This window comes from Trematomus bernacchii, unplaced genomic scaffold, assembly GCF_902827165.1.
Source record: "Trematomus bernacchii unplaced genomic scaffold, fTreBer1.1, whole genome shotgun sequence".
In the NCBI taxonomy this organism is placed as follows: Eukaryota; Metazoa; Chordata; class Actinopteri; order Perciformes; family Nototheniidae; genus Trematomus; species Trematomus bernacchii.
This window is the reverse complement of record NW_022987581.1, coordinates 2,923,695-2,941,963: the sequence shown is the minus strand read 5'-3', so window position 1 is coordinate 2,941,963 and position 18,269 is coordinate 2,923,695. Positions and strand designations below refer to the sequence as shown.

The window sequence follows — 18,269 nt, the reverse complement described above, 5'->3', positions numbered from 1 at the left end:
GAACTACAGCACGGTCACATGACTTCAAGTCACCACCGCTAAGCTAAAGGTGGCTAATGTTGGGCTATAAAGGAACTACAGCACGGTCACATGACTTCACGTCACCACTGCTAAGCTAAAGGTGGCTAATGTTGGGCTATAAAGGAACTACAGCACGGTCACATGACTGTATAATAGGATTTGTTGGCCGAGATACGTCTGCAGCAGCACAATACTTCACACAAAATTGTATTTTAACATATTTAGCCTTTAACAAATGTGCTTCCTGCGATTTGAATATTGCTCTTGTCCATGCTGCAATTTTGTTTAAATGTCTTTGCAGCCCCAGCGTGTATACAGGAAAAATAATATCCGTTATAAATGCTAGGAAACCACCACTCTGAAGTGTTGATGCTCCACTCAGCATGAAGAGCAAATCTCTCCAAACCACAGATGCAGCCCACACATTTCTCTCTGAGTTTCTACCCCCGTTATAACACAACTAATATCCTGCTGAGTCAGACTGTCTTAGTTCACTGTAAAGCAGTATCTCTGTATTTGGCGTCAAACTGAGTAATTATTTACTAAATTATATAAAAAGGGCTGTATGAACATCTTTAGGTTAAAGAACATGTATAGAGAAAGAATAAATAGACAGTATGAAGATGATGGTAGATTGTAGGGTTGACTTGTGATTGTGTTTCACGTTACTGTAAGTATTGGTTGTAAGCAGCTGTGATTGAAAGCCTATCTATTTTTAGGCAAGGGGTTAAATAAGACTTTCTCCTTTCCATCATGAGCTACAAAAGCAGCTTAAAGTGTACATGTTTTGTTTTATAATAATTGCCATGAGTGGAGTAAATACTTTAATAATAATAATACAAAAATAAAAGGAGGGAAGTACTGCTCCCCACCTGTCAGACGTGACGTTTGGACAAGTGTTCGGGGTCTGGAGATCACTTGCTCCCCCTTTTTCTTTCCCTACATCTGGTCTCCTCCGGGCCGTTGCTGGCGGCTGAGTTTAGAGCGAGCGCAGAAGCCTTTGTCCTCACTGACGAGCAGCTGAACCAACAGGAATCCAGCCAGTCGGCCAGTCAGTGCATTAATTGATGGAACAATTTAAAATGATGGGAGGCTCTCAGCGGGGGGAAAGAAAATGTTTACAAATGATGTGCAATAATTGCTCGTTATACGTCCTCTCTTTGATTCCTCGACACCACATGTTTCCCCGCTCTGCTCTGTTGTATTTCTTTTCTTTCATGCAAAATGTGGAAATGTTTCCTAAAGATATGTCCATGATGGTCAGAGGTGGGAAGTAGTTGAGGACAAATACTTTGTTACTGTACCGAAGTACATGTTTCTGGTATCAGCACTTTACTCCACTTTGACTTCTTACATTTTGAACCCAAATACCTGTACTTTCTACTTCTTACATGTTGAACACAAATACCTGTACTTTCTACTTCTTACATGTTGAACCCAAATACCTGTACTTTCTACTTCTCACATTTTCCAAACAGGCTGGTTCCTTTAGTTTGAATGTGTGTTTGGTGGCGTGATCATTATTATTTAGAGTCATTGCGTGCCTATTGATTTGAACACGATCCGTGTATCCATCATTTCCTGGTCTTCTCTAAAGAAGAGGGACCAATGAAAACGTTGTCATGTTGCCGTTGTTCAGCATGGAAACATTCATTAGCTAACAATGACATTATTGTTCTATTAATATAAAGGGAGGTCAGGTACTCTTTAAAACAGCTGCTAGTTATGGGTACTTTTTACTGAAGTACATTTCAAAGCCCTCTTTACTTTGACTTGAGTAAAGAAGTTTAGTCAGTACTTCTACTTTTACCAGAGTATTTTTAAACACGAGTATCTGTACTTCTACTTGAGTAAAGGATGTGTGTACTGTTGCCATCTCTGGTGATGGTTCAGTAGAGCCCACATGCAGCTCATCACTGCATATTTACCATGTTTCCTGTCTGAACACCCAGATGAAGCCAAATCACTTCCATACTCAGACTGAGACCACATGAATGCACCGAGATCCAGCTCAGACCACATTAGAACGGTTTGATCATCAGGTCCCGTCCTCCATCTGTAACCAGCTGTGGAAGAGGGGGGGGTTCTCCTCCAATTATCCAACATCCAAAGACCCCCCCATCTGTAGACTACACCCAGACCAAGCTGCATTGAAAAGAGAGACCTAAGCCTTTCACTGGAAGCCACACACAGAGGCCAGTGTGAACCCCAGGGTCTTTGTTGCATCTTCCAAATAATTTATACTCTAAAGCAGCATCTGTGTCCATTCAACTGCCAGTCAACCTGCAGGGGAGAGGGAGGAACCAATGGAGCAACAGGCGTGGAGAGTAACGGATTACATGTAATAGGATAACGTAATTAGGATACAATAAAAGGCACCAGTATTGCCTTACAGAGACCACAGGTACATTTCCAAAAAACTGGGATTTCGAGCTGGATTGCAATGTTTCAATACATTTTTAAATAAAGCATGATATGTTACAAACTCCAAAGTCTTCCAGTTCATTATTATGGCTTCTAGCTAAAAAAAATGCTTTCATTGGTCGGAGATTTCTCAGTTTTTTTTTTTTAGAGTCTTTGTGTTGTCCTCGGGTCAAATTTGATCCGTTTCCACATGTTTTTCTTAATGTCTGAAAAGGGGTTCTTTCATAGCCACACAAACCACACGGATGGCTCCAAACTATGTTATTCGCAAGAAAAAAGTCAATGATCATAACTTACATTGAATTAGGGTTGTTTTTATTCAGATATTAAGCAGCTGTGGTCTTCACAGGTCAATTCTGGTGGAATGTCTGACTTAAACTTGGACATAAACCAGTCTGTCATTATCCATTTCTATTTTTGTTTATTGCCCAACTGTGGTCAAAAATATTCAACATCTTTTACTCAAAAATGTGGTTTAACTTTGTGTCAATTTGATATAGTGACCAACATTACCTTCAAGAAGAAGCTGTTCTTCCAGCTGCGAACATACTGTCACTATCCAAGAGTCCTGATGTAATTTAAAGAACCCTTCACAGGTAAACGCTTTGTAAATGATTATGTTTTGTTGTCCAATATTTGAAATAGGTATGCATACTGCCTACATGTTCTTTTTGGTTTTCATTCATTCTTCTTTTGTGTTGAATACAGTAGGCTGACACCTCATTTATTAAGCAAAAATACTTGAATTCATGCACTAAACTAAAACAGCATGAGTTTATGGGATGGTATTTGATATTGCTGTAATCCAGAAGTAATGGTGAGTATTTAGGATACTTTTATAGGTTACTGATTACATGTATTTTATTCGTAATTAGCTATAGTAATGGAATTAAGTTCAGCTTGTGTGAACCACAGACCTTATTTCAACCAAAAAAACATCCTTTAAAAAGTAACCCTCCCAACCCTGTTGATAAAGCTTTATAGTGCCCACCTCTACTATTTGGAGATACTTGCAGCGACTTTAAATCCTGTAGCTGATTATCCGCAAATAAGTGTCAGGGTGCACAGACAGAAACCGAACGGGTGAGTGCAGAGGGAGGGTGGGAGTGAAATATTCTTTGGTGTGAGGGAGACGAGGCTTACAGTCGGAAAGAACAGGACTGACTCAGAGAGGAAGAGGTGGGAATGTGAATGGAGAATTGTAGGGAATCCCACAGAGAGAGATCTCTTCGCTGTCTGCAGCGCGCCAAAGAATTCAGATGAGCAAACCATATGCCTCAAAAAGTCACATGTAAACTCGTAGCAAAGACAAAAAGACGAGGCTATAAACGTCGAGAATCTGCATCGGGCCAGGAAATCAATCACACATCAGTTCGTTTATTATTCTGTTGCATGTCTTTCGGGGCGGAAAATTGATTCAAAGGAGCTTAGACTTCTTCTTTGTGACGGACAGCGTTTGACTCAGACGGACGGCAGGGGTGCGTTCCACTTTCTGCAAACTCTCAAATCATATTAGAGTGAACTTTTGGCTGCGTGTCATCAATTTTCAGAATCAGAATTTCAAGAGTTTAGTTTATTGCCTGGTACCATTACACATTCAAGGGATTCTCATTGGTGTAAAATGGTGCAAACAAACTATTTAGCCTTTAAAAAGAATAAAGACAAGCATTTAAACCACATTTAAATATATACAAAAGACAAAAAATGTACACATTGATTGTATGACGATATATGACAACAGCAGGGTATTATAGTTTAAAGTGAACACATGGAAAGCGGTGCAAATCCCACCATGACAGGGTTTTGTCTAAACCAGGTAACATACCAAAATGCAGATGTTAAAGTGATGCCAGAAAACTATATTTCTGTTCCTCAAAAACGGTATAATGACTCCAGAAATATGAGTATCAAACAGAGCGTCAGACGGCAGAGACAGCTTTGTTTTTACGGAGCTCCGACGACACGTTGTTGTTTACGTCCGCGGAGACATCTTGTATACGTGTCTCGAGATAATAGATATATCTTATATACTAGACCAGCTCCACAGTATTGCATTTTTCTTTAGAAAAAACCCTGCATGAGCTCTGTCTGCACTACAGAATTTAATAGTGATCAGACAATCAATGAGCCGTGGCGTGATGATGTAATTTATGATCACCCCGTGTTTGTATGTCACATAATTTAGGGGTGATCAGCTGGAGAGTCTAATGGAAACCTGTCCCGTTGTTGTCGAGGGGCAATTCTCACCCTGAGTGTTAGTTTTAGCAGCTTGCTTGCCATATCTTTCCAGTTTTATAGCTGGCAAACATGTGCAACATCTGGTTCAAATGGACAGTGGGGGGGGGAAGGCTGTCAGCAAGTAGAGACGCCTTCAGCACAAACAGCTACAGGCCTGTTGAATGTCATCATTCACAACCTGCCAGGAAACAAACTCATCTGCAGCTATGTGTCAAAAATCAACCCGACTACAAATGACTACATGCAGCTACAAGGTCTCGAAAGAGTGGCGACACATTTTTGTAGAACATTTCGGAAGTTAGCATCGCAAGTGGTCGCTCGACATAAAGCCAATTGGAATGTTCTATTGGATTTTGGAGAAAATAAGATATGTGACTTCACGTCATCACCGCTAAGCTAAAGGTGGCTAATGTTGGGCTATAAAGGAACTACAGCTCGGTCACATGACTTCACGTCATCACCGCTAAGCTAAAGGAGGCTAATGTTGGGCTATAAAGGAACTACAGCTCGGTCACATGACTTCACGTTACCACCGCTAAGCTAAAGGCGGCTAATGTTGGGCTATAAAGGAACTACAGCACGGTCACATGACTTCACGTCACCACCGCTAAGCTAAAGGCGGCTAATGTTGGGCTATAAAGGAACTACAGCACGGTCACATGACTTCACGTCACCACCGCTAAGCTAAAGGCGGCTAATGTTGGGCATCTTTTTTAGACACTTGTTAGCAACCGGCATTTTTATGATAGACACATCGAACATTTGTAGGCTACGGTATTTGCTGACGTATTTTATGCTGTAGAACAAAACGTTAAAATATTTTCAGCTAGGGTTAATACAGAACCTTTTTCAGACTAACAACTTTAAAAAAAAATCCTAAAAACAATTGACTTCCAATCAAGGAAAGTGCGAAAATGTTAACTAACTTCCAGGACTCATTCCTGCACCACTCTACATCCTGTCCATTACTTCCTTCGCAGCAGCTACACAGCTGTGCAGCGCTAAACAAAGAAACACATAATGACAGTGTGTAGTGAAGCATCTCTGGTAAAAGTGAGTACTTCTTCGTAGAGCTGCAGCTTTAGGACCGGAGCTGATCATGTGGGCAACATCACATAATTCTAAATATGCCCCGAGGAGTGATTGCTAGCGGTGCTGGAAAACAAAAATCCACTGACAAATATACAGAGAGAATCATGCAGAAAATAAGTATTTAAGGGGGGATATTAAATTGGGAAGGGTGTAACGTGTCACTCGAACCGACGACCATCCAATTCCTAAGCTAATTCCCAACCGACTGATCTGCTGCCATCACTGTATGACATGTCATGTATTTACAAATTTAAGAACGCTGGGTTTGACATTTTTGTATACAACTCTCCACATCTTGCATTGAACCTTGAATGACTTCTGACAGCTAGCTCAAAGTCTGATTTCCTTGGCTTTTTTTTGCACGTCGAGCTCATATTATCTCTCTTATTAAGATCGCTCCTTGTTTCCAAAAAACAGCACCAGCTCAAATATTTAATTTGAAAGCCTGCCATGGAATCTGACTCAGGTCAGACGCTGGACGGACATCAAACAGGGCGGGCTCTCGTCTCCCAGTCAAAACAGAGAGCGCTCATGTAAACCGTTTCTGCTGTTTGTCTCACATGGCACACATTAAAACAGCTGAGGAGGAAGAACAGAGCTGCGAAAGTATGAAGTGTTCACAGGAACAGAACTGCTTTATAAATTGATTATACTGCAGGAACACAACTTATGGTGACCTGTTTTAACCACAAAGGAGGCAGATGTCTGTCTGCCTGTCCGTCCGTCCGTCCATCTGTCTGTCCGTCTGTCTGCCTGTCTGTCTGTCTGCCTGTCTGTCTGTATTCATTAACGGTGGTGGAAAGTAACTAAGTACATTTACTCAAAGTAATGTACTATTTGAAGAACTACTTGAGTATTCCCATTTTATGCTTCTTTATCCTTTACTCCACTACATTTATCAAACAGCTTTTAGTGACTTTAGATTCAGAATTAAAATAACATGTGATAAACTTTGAGCAAAATGCATCTCTAATAATTCAACATAAACAGAAAATTATATTACAAAAAGTTCTTAAGATCAATTACCTGTGTGTGTGTGTGTGTGTGTGTGTGTGTGTGTGTGTGTGTGTGTGTGTGTGTGTGTGTGTGTGTGTGTGTGTGTGTGTGTGTGTGTGTGTGTATTCAGTTATATGACAAAGCTCTCTGTTCAGATCCAGACTCTCTGACCTGTGGAGCCTGGCATCATAAAGGCTTGATTATGGCTAGCTGGCATGCTAGGCTACTGTCTGCTAGCCAACTTTATATGAGCCTGTCTGTGGGCAAAACAGTGTTATAGTTGGGTAACACTGACATTGCATATATGTATCTATAAGCCAAATAAAAATGTAAGATATCAGGCCAAATGTTGGTTTATTCAAGTGTAAGCACACTCTTAATGGGCACAACATAGGGATCAGACTACTTCCAGGAACAGTAATATCCACATTTAGCTTCATCTAGGGGTCTACACAGTCAATTTTCAGATAAAGGTCAACACTAAAAACAAATAATTTATAAAATGCATTGAAGCTGTTTACAAAATCGTAGAAATCACAGTAGAAAGAACCGGCGTTAGCCAATTCCATATAGCCTATGGGATCTGGTCCCATCCAGCAAGTAGATGGTGCCCACCTAGCCCCGTCCATCTGCTGGATGTAGTAGACAAGCCCCCTTGGTTGGGAAACTCTCCCCGTCCAGCAAATAGACGGTGCCCGTCTAGCCCCGTCTATTTGCTGGGTGTAATAGACTGAGCCCCCCCTATCCAGTGTATTATCCACACACTAGCCAGACGGGCTTCGTCTATTTGCTGGATGCGACCAGTTCCCATGGGGATTTAAACAGCGTTGCTACCTGTTAGTCGCAGCTTCACAGGGCCATTCCGCCGGACTCCTTGGTTAGACATGTCCTCTTGGTTCCAGCCTTCACTTCACGTAATAAAAAAAAATTAACTGTAAAAAATAAAAATTATAATATCAAGGTTTATCAACCTCAGCCAGTTTTAGACAATAATGGAGTCAAGGCATTGTGGCCCGGATGCGAACTGTACTGCCATGGCGAGCACTCACAAATGCAAACATAAAATAAAAGAGAAAGCTGCAAAATGCATGTATAAAAAATGATTTTCCCCCGGAGGAAAGTGGAGAGAAGCTGCTGGGGAAACGCCGGGTTTGTCTTCACATCTTCGGATCAGCCTCTGCCTCGGACTGGTCCTCCTCCGGAGTGGATCCTCTGCTCTGACCGGTGACGACAACACTCTTTGGGGGAGTGATTTCACGTTTCCCCAACATGTTACCAGAGGAGGAACAAGTACTCAGGTCTAGTACTATGAAGTACCAGAGTGTAGGAATACTCTGTTACAGTAAAAGTCCTGCATTCAAAATGTTACTCAAGTCAAAGTAGAAAAGCATTATCATCAAAATATAGTGAAAGTAGCGACAGTAAAAGTAGTCATTGTGCAGATTGGTCCATTTCAGAATAATATATAGCCTATGATATGTTTTATAATGATTGATCATTAAAGTGTTCTCAAAGCTGGTAAAGGTGCAGCTAGTTTGAATGACTTTGTATACTGCAGGGTAGCTTGTGAATTTAGTCCAGGTGGAACTAAAGTCTGATTTAACACTTGATTATATTTCACATCATTCATCCACATCTGTGAAGTAACTAAAGGTATTAAATACATGTAGTGGAGGAAAAGTACACCATTTACCTCTGAACTGTAGTGGAAGTTGCATACAATGGAAATCCTCAAGTTAAGTACAAATATCTTAAAATTGTACATGTACTTAGTTACTTTTCCACACTGTTAAAATACTCCATTACAAGTGAAAGTACTGCATTGAGAATAGTACTTGAACACAAGTTTTTAGTTATGACCAGGAAATGCTTGCCACTTTACTAGAGACCGTTTTATTTTGTTTTTATCAGTATTGTCTCTTGGCTGCAACAATGTAAATGTTCCCTTTGTGGGACAAAAGTAATTCTGATTCTTTTATATATTGTACTTATTAAATGTACCATTATTTGTAAACTGCATTTACTCTTAAGTGATTATGTCAGCTGATGTCTTCTGTATTTCATTGTTTTATAGTTGCGTATATTTCGACATGGAAAATACTCAAAACATACTTTTTGGATCGCGTCATAGCTTTACCTTAGAAAGATGTAATAACGGATTCCTGCCTCTGGAGAACATGTCTTATATTTTCAAAGGAAAACAGCGAGCATTTAAGTTTGTCGAGGAGCATTTCAAATATTTGATAAACACATTTTTTGTAATGTTATAGCAGGGTATATGCAGGAATCCTGAAGTCAAATGTAATACCTTTTAAGACCCTTTCCATACATTTTAAGACCTCATCGCCACTTGCAGTTTTAACCATTGGCGACACACTTTACCTCACATTGACTATACACAGCATTGATTGTCCTTCCTCCTTATCTTCCAACCATTTGGACGCAGACTTGCATTTCCCCATAACGATGTTGTTTAACAACCGGCGTAAACGGACCTTCGCGCGCTATCAAGCAGTGAGCGTGCGATGTCCTGTTCAGATGACGTCAAATCCAACGGGATGCCATCAATAAACTACACAGAATCACACTACACACCTACGCAATGATTACATTCAGGCACACTGTAGAATACAACCTCTTTGGACAATTTATATACTTATTGAAAACAAGCTACAAAATGTAATACCTTGGAAAATGCCATTTAATACTTTTTAATAGCCTTAATTTTCGCTAAATTGATTTATCAACTTTTAAGACCCCGCGGACAGCCTGAAGAATCTAAATATTTAAGATGAAATAAAAATATGTATAGGAAAATATATAAAATGAATACAAAAGTCAGTAAACACAAACCAAAAACCCTTGCGAGTGGTACAAACAACTTTATTTACAGTCATGTTTTGTCACATTAAAACAGTATGTACAACGCATACAGGAAACTCCACAGATGGAGACGAACAGGAGAGGAGGGTACAGTAAAGTGTAGAGAAGAAGTGGAAATCAGAAAGTCTCTAGAAGTTGAAACTTGTGCTTTGGTTTTCACTGATCTGGAACGCATAGCCGTCATCGGTCACCTCGGGAACCACAGACTGAACCACCTCGTCCTTTAACAACAGAAACATAAAGTTAAGACGACTCATAGGTGTAAACAAAGATTAAATTAAAATCAGTTTTAATAAGAGACGTACCTCGTCAGAGAAGTATTTCTCGATCAGGTTGAGGGAAGCTTTGTAGATCATCTCGTTCTCGTGATTCTGCAGAGCTTCGATCTTGTCGAGTCCTCCGCACTCTTCGACCATCAGACTCAGTTTATCGGACTCGCCGATTTTATCCCCAGCCTGGAAGGAAAACATGCATAAATGTTACTTCAGAGGCACGATGTTACATCTAATAATGCAGGAAGGACTCCTAAAACACGGAAATTAGTTTTAATTTTTAGCAGTTTTTGAATGTATTTTTGGTTGTCATCCTGAAATATGTCGGTAGTTAACACAAGCTGAAGAGATTTTAAATTCTACCACAGAATATGTCCGTAAATACCCAACTGGTGAATTAAAAAACGGCAGCAAAGTGTCTAAATGAGACGCCTAAACGCCATCACGCCTAACATTAGCCGCCTTTAGCTTAGCTGTGGTGACGTGAAGTCATGTGACCGTGCTGTAGTTCCTTTATAGCCCAACATTAGCCACCTTTAGCTTAGCGGTGGTGACGTGAAGTCATGTGACCGTGCTGTAGTTTCTTTATAGCCCAACATTAGCCACCTTTAGCTTAGCGGTGGTGACGTGAAGTCATGTGACCGTGCTGTAGTTCCTTTATAGCCCAACATTAGCCTCCTTTAGCTTAGCGGTGGTGACGTGAAGTCATGTGACCGTGCTGTAGTTTCTTTATAGCCCAACATTAGCCACCTTTAGCTTAGCGGTGGTGACGTGAAGTCATGTGACCGTGCTGTAGTTCCTTTATAGCCCAACATTAGCCTCCTTTAGCTTAGCGGTGGTGACGTGAAGTCATGTGACCGTGCTGTAGTTTCTTTATAGCCCAACATTAGCCACCTTTAGCTTAGCGGTGGTGACGTGAAGTCATGTGACCGTGCTGTAGTTCCTTTATAGCCCAACATTAGCCACCTTTAGCTTAGCGGTGGTGACGTGAAGTCATGTGACCGTGCTGTAGTTCCTTTATAGCCCAACATTAGCCGCCTTTAGCTTAGCGGTGGTGACGTGAAGTCATGTGACCGTGCTGTAGTTCCTTTATAGCCCAACATTAGCCACCTTTAGCTTAGCGGTGGTGACGTGAAGTCATGTGACCATGCTGTAGTTCCTTTATAGCCCAACATTAGCCACCTTTAGCTTAGCAGTGGTGACGTGAAGTCATGTGACCGTGCTGTAGTTCCTTTATAGCTTAACGTTAGCTTTTTACTTCAGAAATATTAAAGTGGTGTTAATATGTGGAGATAAAGACTGTTGTGTTTTCCCCTGGAAACACTCACCATGAAGATGTTGGTGATGGCGTCCAGGATGACGAGGACGATCTTGCTGTCCTTGGAGGAGAGGAGGTTCAGCAGCGGCTCCAGGATGTTGGCCTGCACCAGGTAGACCACCTGCTGCACGGACCCCCCGCTGGTGAAGTTCGTGATGGCCCACACCGCCTCCTTCTGGGTTTTATAGTCACCCTGCAGAGAAAAGAGAGGGAGATGATGAGCCATATGGTTATCACTAGCCATGTGCATATGACAACAAAACCTTTGAATCTTGAACTTCTGTTTTATGCGTCTTTATCATATTTTAAAAAATAAATAGAGGAGCCGATAGCTCAGTCTGAAGCAACCAATAACGAGCTTAATAAAAACCATTAACAAAACGTACCCTGAGCAGCACGTCCACCAGCAGGGGCACGAGCCCGGCGTCGATGACCTCCTGGATCTGGCAGTCCCTGCCGGCCGTCACGTTGGACAGCGTCCAGGCCGCCTCCTTCTGGATGTTGGCCTTCTTGTGGCGCAGCAGCGCGGGGAACATGGCGAGGGCTCCAGAGTCCAGCACCGCCTGCGTCTGCTCGTCTGTCCCAGTCACGATGTTCCCCAGGGCTCGCAGCGCCGGGGTCTGAGGGGGAGAGGACAGTCTATTTATCAATATGATGACAGTCATATTTTCTGACTTTTTAAAATCATAATTATGAATTTTTATCTCATTCACATTTTTAAATCGCACAATCAGTTTTCTTTAAAGATCTCCTATCGTGCTAAAACCAATAAAAGCTGGTTAGCACTGATGCCTTATTTATTGTAATAATACATTTGATTTATATAGCGCTTTTCCTGGTGCTCAAGGCGCTTTATCTATCAATATGATGATGAGTAATCAGTGAATATGAAACAACACGCCTAATTGGTCTGACGAACTTGGAGCAATTTACATTCACCGTGTGTACACATTGAAATGATACATCGTCTTGGAAAAAGTGCAAGTGATAATATCTTAACTGTAATGAGATCTTTAAAAAAAAATAATTAATATTTCATACTATAATTCCAGATTTATATTTGACCAGCATGGCAACGACATGATCTACTAGGTACATCCTAATTGGCTCGAACATGGGTGAACACAATCTAAGAGTTAAATACTGTAGATTATTCAATGCTGTTGTTGGCACATGGGTTTTATCGCTCTGCCAATGTATGAGCAGGAAATAAGCTTAATGTGCCTGGATACTTTAGGCTCAGTTATCTGAACTCAGGTCACGTTTCACCTGAGATCATTTTCAGACCGAGCCAAGAGTCATACTTTTGACTTTTTAATTCATAGGTATGAACTTTTATCTAATTTCAAAATATCACCATCAGTTTTCTTTGAATCTCATAATGCCTTGGAGGTTAGCACTGTGGCCTTATTGATCAATATGATGATGAAGTCATAGTTTTGACTTTTTAAAATCATAATTATTAAGTTTTATCTAATTTAAAAAAATCTCACAATCAGTTTTTTAAAATCTTATAATAATACATTAGATTTTAATAGCGCTTTTCCTAATGCTCAAAGGCGCTTTACATAAAATAATGACTTTATATATTTCATAATAATCTCTTTTTTACTACTACTTGCAACCACATGAACAACATGTCATGGCATGCAGACAGAAGGCATTCATCTGAAGTTCAAAGTCAAAGTTTATGTCATAATCATTTTAGATTTCCTTAACTCAATGTTTTAGGTTGAAACAAATACAAAATTGAATGTTGATTTTCTTACTGCTCCTAAAAAAGGGTCAATCTACAACATGCAAGAACTGTGACCCCTTCCTCTCGCTGCTGCACTACAAACTGCCCCATGTACCGTGTTCTGTGACAGTTGATTAACGGGGACTGTCCACAACGCTATAAACACATAAACTCATTCATTTCCTTCCGATTATACAAAAATAAAAACACCACATATGAGGTTTGGTACGCACCACGACGGGCAGCTCCTCGAACCCGAGCAGCTTGACGAGGCGGGGGATGAGCCCGGTCTGCACCATGACCTCGATGCGGTCGTTGGAGCCGTCCGTCAGGTAGGACACGGCCCAGCAGGCGTCAGCCAGCACCTCCCGGTCCTCGTGGTGCAGCAGACGCACCAGCACAGGCAGGATCTGCTGGATGGCTGCGAGGGGGGGGGACGGGTTCTTGTTCCTGCAGAGGTTAGAGAGGGTCCAGGTCACGTTCCTCAGGTAGCCCACCTGCACAGAGAGAGAGAGAGAGAGAGAGAGAGAGAGAGAGAGAGCAGAGGTTAGTTTGATATGAGAGGAGGCATGGTGTCAGAGCGCCCTCTAGTGGGGACAGAGGAGAATGACTGATAGTGCACACATTAAAATGTTTTGAATAATAAGTCATATTGCTATTGTACTTCAAACTGTATTTCTTGTGAATATTTCTAATAGTTATTCTATGTATATTTGCTCTTGGTTTACAACTAAAATCCTCTTACTGTGTTTATGTGTGCATCATGATACACCAAATCTAATTCTGTGTAAAGGTTCTTACTAAATAAACCCGAGTCTGATTTTCAATAAATGCGGATATTACTAATTATGTTACATTTTATATTTCTCCATTAACTCATTTTTAAACGTAATACTTTATTATTTAGGCTGTATTAAAAAAAAAATCGCATTTATCCACCTGCAGAGGAAGAGAGAGAGAGAGAGAGCAGTTTGATTAGAGCGCAGTGTCGAGTCAGAGCGCCCTCTAGTGGGGACAGAGGGGAATGACCATGTGTCATTTGCTTGTGTTTTTCATACTTTCAATTCTGATACTTTTTCCCCCCAAATTGCTATTTTACTTCGTATATTTATACTTTTTTTAAGCCTTATTTATTGTAATAATACATTTGATTTATATAGCGCTTTTCCTGGTGCTCAAGGCGCTTTATTTATCTATCAATATGATGATGAGTAATCAGTGAATATGAAACAACACGCCTAATAGGTCTGACGAACTTGGAGCAATTTACATTCACTGTGTGTACACATTGAAATGATACATCGTCTTGGAAAAAGCGCAAGTGATAATATCTTAACTGTAAAGAGATCTTTAAAAAAAAATAATAAAATGTCATACTATAATTCCAGATTTATATTTGACCAGCATGGCAACGACATGATCTACTAGGTACGTCCTAATTGGCTCTAAGATGGGTGAACACAATCTAAGAGTTAAATACTGTAGATTATTCAATGCTGTTGTTGGCACATGGGTTTTATCGCTCTGCCAATGTATGAGCAGGAAATAAGCTTAATGTGCCTGGATACTTTAGGCTCAGTTATCTGAACTCAGGTCACGTTTCACCTGAGATCATTTTCAGACCGAGCCAAGAAAGTCATACTTTTGACTTTTTAACACTAGAACCGCCAACGGGTCAATTTTACCCGCAGCTGTTTTTTGATTGTATGTAGCTTTTTTTTCAATAAAATATTCAAGTCTCCCAGTCCGTGACTTTTCCTGAAAGTGTGTTATGTACCTCTGTTGTTAAAAATAGTTTTTCATACTTTCAATTCTGATAAAGTGCACTTTTTTCCCCCAAATTGCTATTTTACTTCGTATATTTATACTTTTTGGGATTTACAAATATTATATTAATGATATTTGCTCCTTTTTAAGTCCTCTTACTATGCATCCATCATTATACACCAGATCTAATTCAGTGGATGTTTAAATCTATAAAGATGATTAAAATGTAAATTATGATGAATATGATTTTTAAACTTAATTTTGTAATAATTAGTTCGGCTGTCTTTTTTTTTTGTTGAAATACTTGTGTAGAATAAACAGTATATATTCTTTTACATTTGTTTAAGGAATTCAATAAGGTGTTTTTTCCCCTTTAAACTGCCTGCAAGGATATTTTCTCCCATTTTAAGAAAAGTACATGTATGACAAACTAAGACAGATAATAAATCAGATGTCACATGATTAAAAGCACTCACAGTGAGCACGGAGAGGTCGGGCACGGCCAGCAGGCTGAGCAGAGGGAGGACGGCTCCGTGTTTGATCACATGGTCTCTGAGGGCAGAGCCATCACCTGAGACGGGGGACGAACAACACGGATCATTAAGACAAGGAGACACCAACAAGATGAGAAAACATACATCTGCAAGTAATACCACCAAGCAAATGTACAAACGTATACAAATGTGTCCTTTTGGGGGAAAAACCCAGTAAAATCTGAGTGGCTAAAAACCTGTTTGATACTTAAGGAAGGCCTGATATATAGAATATGAGACATTTCTACATTTTTGGGAAAAGAACCAGGTGCGACTTTTTGGAAGATGTGTCAAATACACAGAGTTGGCTTAAGTTAAAGTATTTGATATGTGTAATGTCCCATTTCAGAATCATATATATTAAATAACTGGATTATGATCATTTATGCGTCAATGTGTTCAGCACATCTTATAAGTAGAGTATACTGGCTTCTGAAATGTAGCGCAGTAGAAGTATTAGCATACAAAAAAAATACTTGAGTTCAAGTACCTAAAAGTTCTACTTGTACTAAAGCTACTTCATTATAATCCACCTCTGTAGATAGAATGTGAAAAAGATGGCCTAATAAATACCGGCGATGTTCCCCAGCGCCCACACGGCCTGCTCGCTGATGTGCTGGTGGGGGGAGTTGACCAGGCCGATGAAGGCGGGGATGCCCCCCCCCCTCCACCACGGCAGCCGTCTGCTCTGAGGTCCCCGAGGCGATGTTAGTCAGAGCCCAGGACGCCTCAAACTGCATGGGGGGGGAATCCACCAGGCTCAGGAAGGACACGAACCTCGGGATGAGACCCGCGCTGATCAGCTGGTTGATCGGGGGGTTCTTCTCCCGGGAGAGGAGCTTCCTGTGAGGAGAGAGGAGAGGAGGAGGCGAGTTAGAGGAGAGAGGAGGTGAGTTAGAGGAGAGAGGAGGTGAGTTAGAGGAGAGAGGAGGGAATAAGTGATAAGAACAGAAGGAGCTGAAACTGTCAGATTTGATCACTATGGGGGAATTCACACATAAATTCACATTTATTTATATATAATAATAATAATAATAATAATAATAATAATAATAATAATAATAATAAATGTGCTTGTTGTTACCGTGCTGCCTGAGTGGCCTGCAGCTGAGTGTCTGCGTCTCCACTGTTCACTCCAGTGAGGATCTCCTCCACCGTCCACTGTCTGAACGCCTGGCAGGAGGACAATACAGGGAAGATTAAAACCAATAACAACAACTCCTTCTCCTGACCCCTATAGCTCAATTGTCTAGAAACATGATAGATACAGCTAACAACAACAAAGATGATATGTGAACATGAACGCCTCCAAGTTACAATCCCTTGTAATGTTACTTATCATTATCCAATTTGTACCTTGGTAAATGAATACATTGGGCTGCAGTAAGGTGATGTAGATACAGCTGAAACAAGTAGGCGGTTGAGAATTTGATAAAACCTACAAAAAAGTATTTATGGAGGTCTATGTATTTCTATCACACAAAGAAATATGCAACATCCATGCTACCGTAACATCTTAAATGATAGATCATAATGTAAAAACATGGTTCTTTATCAATGAGGAGAAAAATCCCCAGCCTATTTTAATTTAATAACTTTTAGAAGAATATATATTTGTTAGAATAGATTATAATGCTGTTCACCCCATGCTAATACAATAGCATTTTATCAGTGAAGCACAAAATCCCTATCCCTCTGTTTAACTTTATCAATCCATAAGTTTCCATTTTGTCAGATTGATTCTAATCAGCAGAAGAAAGTAGGCAACCATTTTTGAATAGGACTGCTGAAAATGTGATTAAATAAAAACATATATAGGGAGTTTCACAAAGACATGAATGCATATAAAAGTACATGCAAAAGTGATTTAAGGGTGGGGTCTGTGGTGTTAAAACCGACCCCTTACATTCCTCAACTAACAGATCTCAGATCAGCAGCACAGAGCAGAATACACTTCATTTTCAAAGATTAAACTACAAAAAAAGTTACATTATTGGCTTTTTATAAGATTATAAATGGGGTTTTCTTGTATCCTCTGCACATAAAACCACATTAAGTCGTGTAAAAGCAACTGGAACAATAGATTTAACGTTTCCTTTGTTTTAAAAGACGTTTTTAAAACTCTCACCTGACAGTTCTGGGTCCTCTCCTGCAGAGGGGAAGTGGCCTCGTCAGGAAACACTGCCACATTTCTCTTTTTGAACATCTGGTCATCTTTCTTCGCCTTTCGGAGCTCCACGTTCACCTCCACCCTCCTGCGACGAAGCTCCTGCATTTACGGTCAATTTAAAGTCACATTTAAACCTCAAATATCTGGATTAAGAAGCTAAAATGTCGCAGAAATCAAACTCACATTGGCGTCTTTGCCTTTGTTCTTGAATTTGTTCAGACGGTCGGCGTTCTCACATGACGGAGCAGACATGTTTGCAGGTGACAGGGAAGCTTAGCAGCAGTAAAAATGAAGTTTTAAGTGGTTTTTCCTGCAAAGAAATATAGGTTAAATCACTTTTAGCTGCCTCATGTCAAGCATATGGACGGATTGACACCAAAATAAACCCCTGACAGCCAGCTACAGTTGGTAATATCGTCAATAAACCACAGAAAAGTATGCAAAACTGTATTTTTTCAAGGATATAATGACATTTCTTTTAATAAAGCTTGATAAGTAGGAGACACGTTCTTACCTGGCTCTCGCTCGGAGGTTGTAATACTCGGAAAGTGCCGCACAGACCTTTAAATTGCTGAAACTGAGCCCTCTGATTGGTCTGTTTGAGCAGAAGCATCCAGCCGCCTCTTCTCATTGGTCCGTTTGAAAAAATCACGAAGCAAACAGGAAGTGTCGTAATGCGGGTATCGCGATACTCCGTAGCGCGGCAGAATCAGACTTCACGGGAACTGATCCTGACTCAGTTTTTAACAGTCGTTCTGGTTTTTCATTGGATGCTTGTGACGGATGAACTGATCCCAGATCTGTGGATTTCGGTCCT

General features: G+C 40.5%; 2 protein-coding genes and 2 non-coding genes across 7 annotated transcripts in view; all 4 read right to left on the bottom strand.

Moving 5' to 3' along the window:
- Window positions 1–8,031, bottom strand: part of smurf2 (SMAD specific E3 ubiquitin protein ligase 2) — an 85,800-nt gene extending 77,769 nt beyond the window's left edge. For 2 of the 4 annotated variants that reach the window (XM_034127078.1, XM_034127080.1), the window contains exon 1: window positions 7,606–8,030. In XM_034127078.1, the coding sequence (XP_033982969.1) occupies window positions 7,606–7,657 (52 nt within the window). In that variant the 5' untranslated portion in view covers window positions 7,658–8,030. Of the gene's footprint in view, window positions 1–7,605 lie in introns of all 4 variants that reach the window. The other 2 variants (XM_034127077.1, XM_034127081.1) reach the window with 2 other exon arrangements.
- A 1,602-nt stretch (window positions 8,032–9,633) lies between these two features.
- Window positions 9,634–18,035, bottom strand: kpna2 (karyopherin alpha 2 (RAG cohort 1, importin alpha 1)). Its single transcript, XM_034127082.1, is given in 12 exon segments — window positions 9,634–9,875; window positions 9,960–10,109; window positions 11,255–11,437; window positions 11,631–11,864; window positions 13,216–13,479; window positions 15,226–15,320; window positions 15,856–15,946; window positions 15,948–16,125; window positions 16,367–16,455; window positions 17,411–17,551; window positions 17,636–17,762; window positions 17,967–18,035. Coding segments are annotated over 11 exon segments (1,587 nt in total). The 5' UTR covers window positions 17,705–17,762; window positions 17,967–18,035; the 3' UTR covers window positions 9,634–9,782.
- Window positions 12,406–12,534, bottom strand: LOC117480033. The gene has a single exon (XR_004555625.1). It is a non-coding gene; the product is annotated as a small nucleolar RNA ACA64 (small nucleolar RNA).
- LOC117480037 lies at window positions 14,480–14,608 on the bottom strand. The gene has a single exon (XR_004555629.1). It is a non-coding gene; the product is annotated as a small nucleolar RNA ACA64 (small nucleolar RNA).
- Window positions 18,036–18,269: the final 234 nt, after the last annotated feature.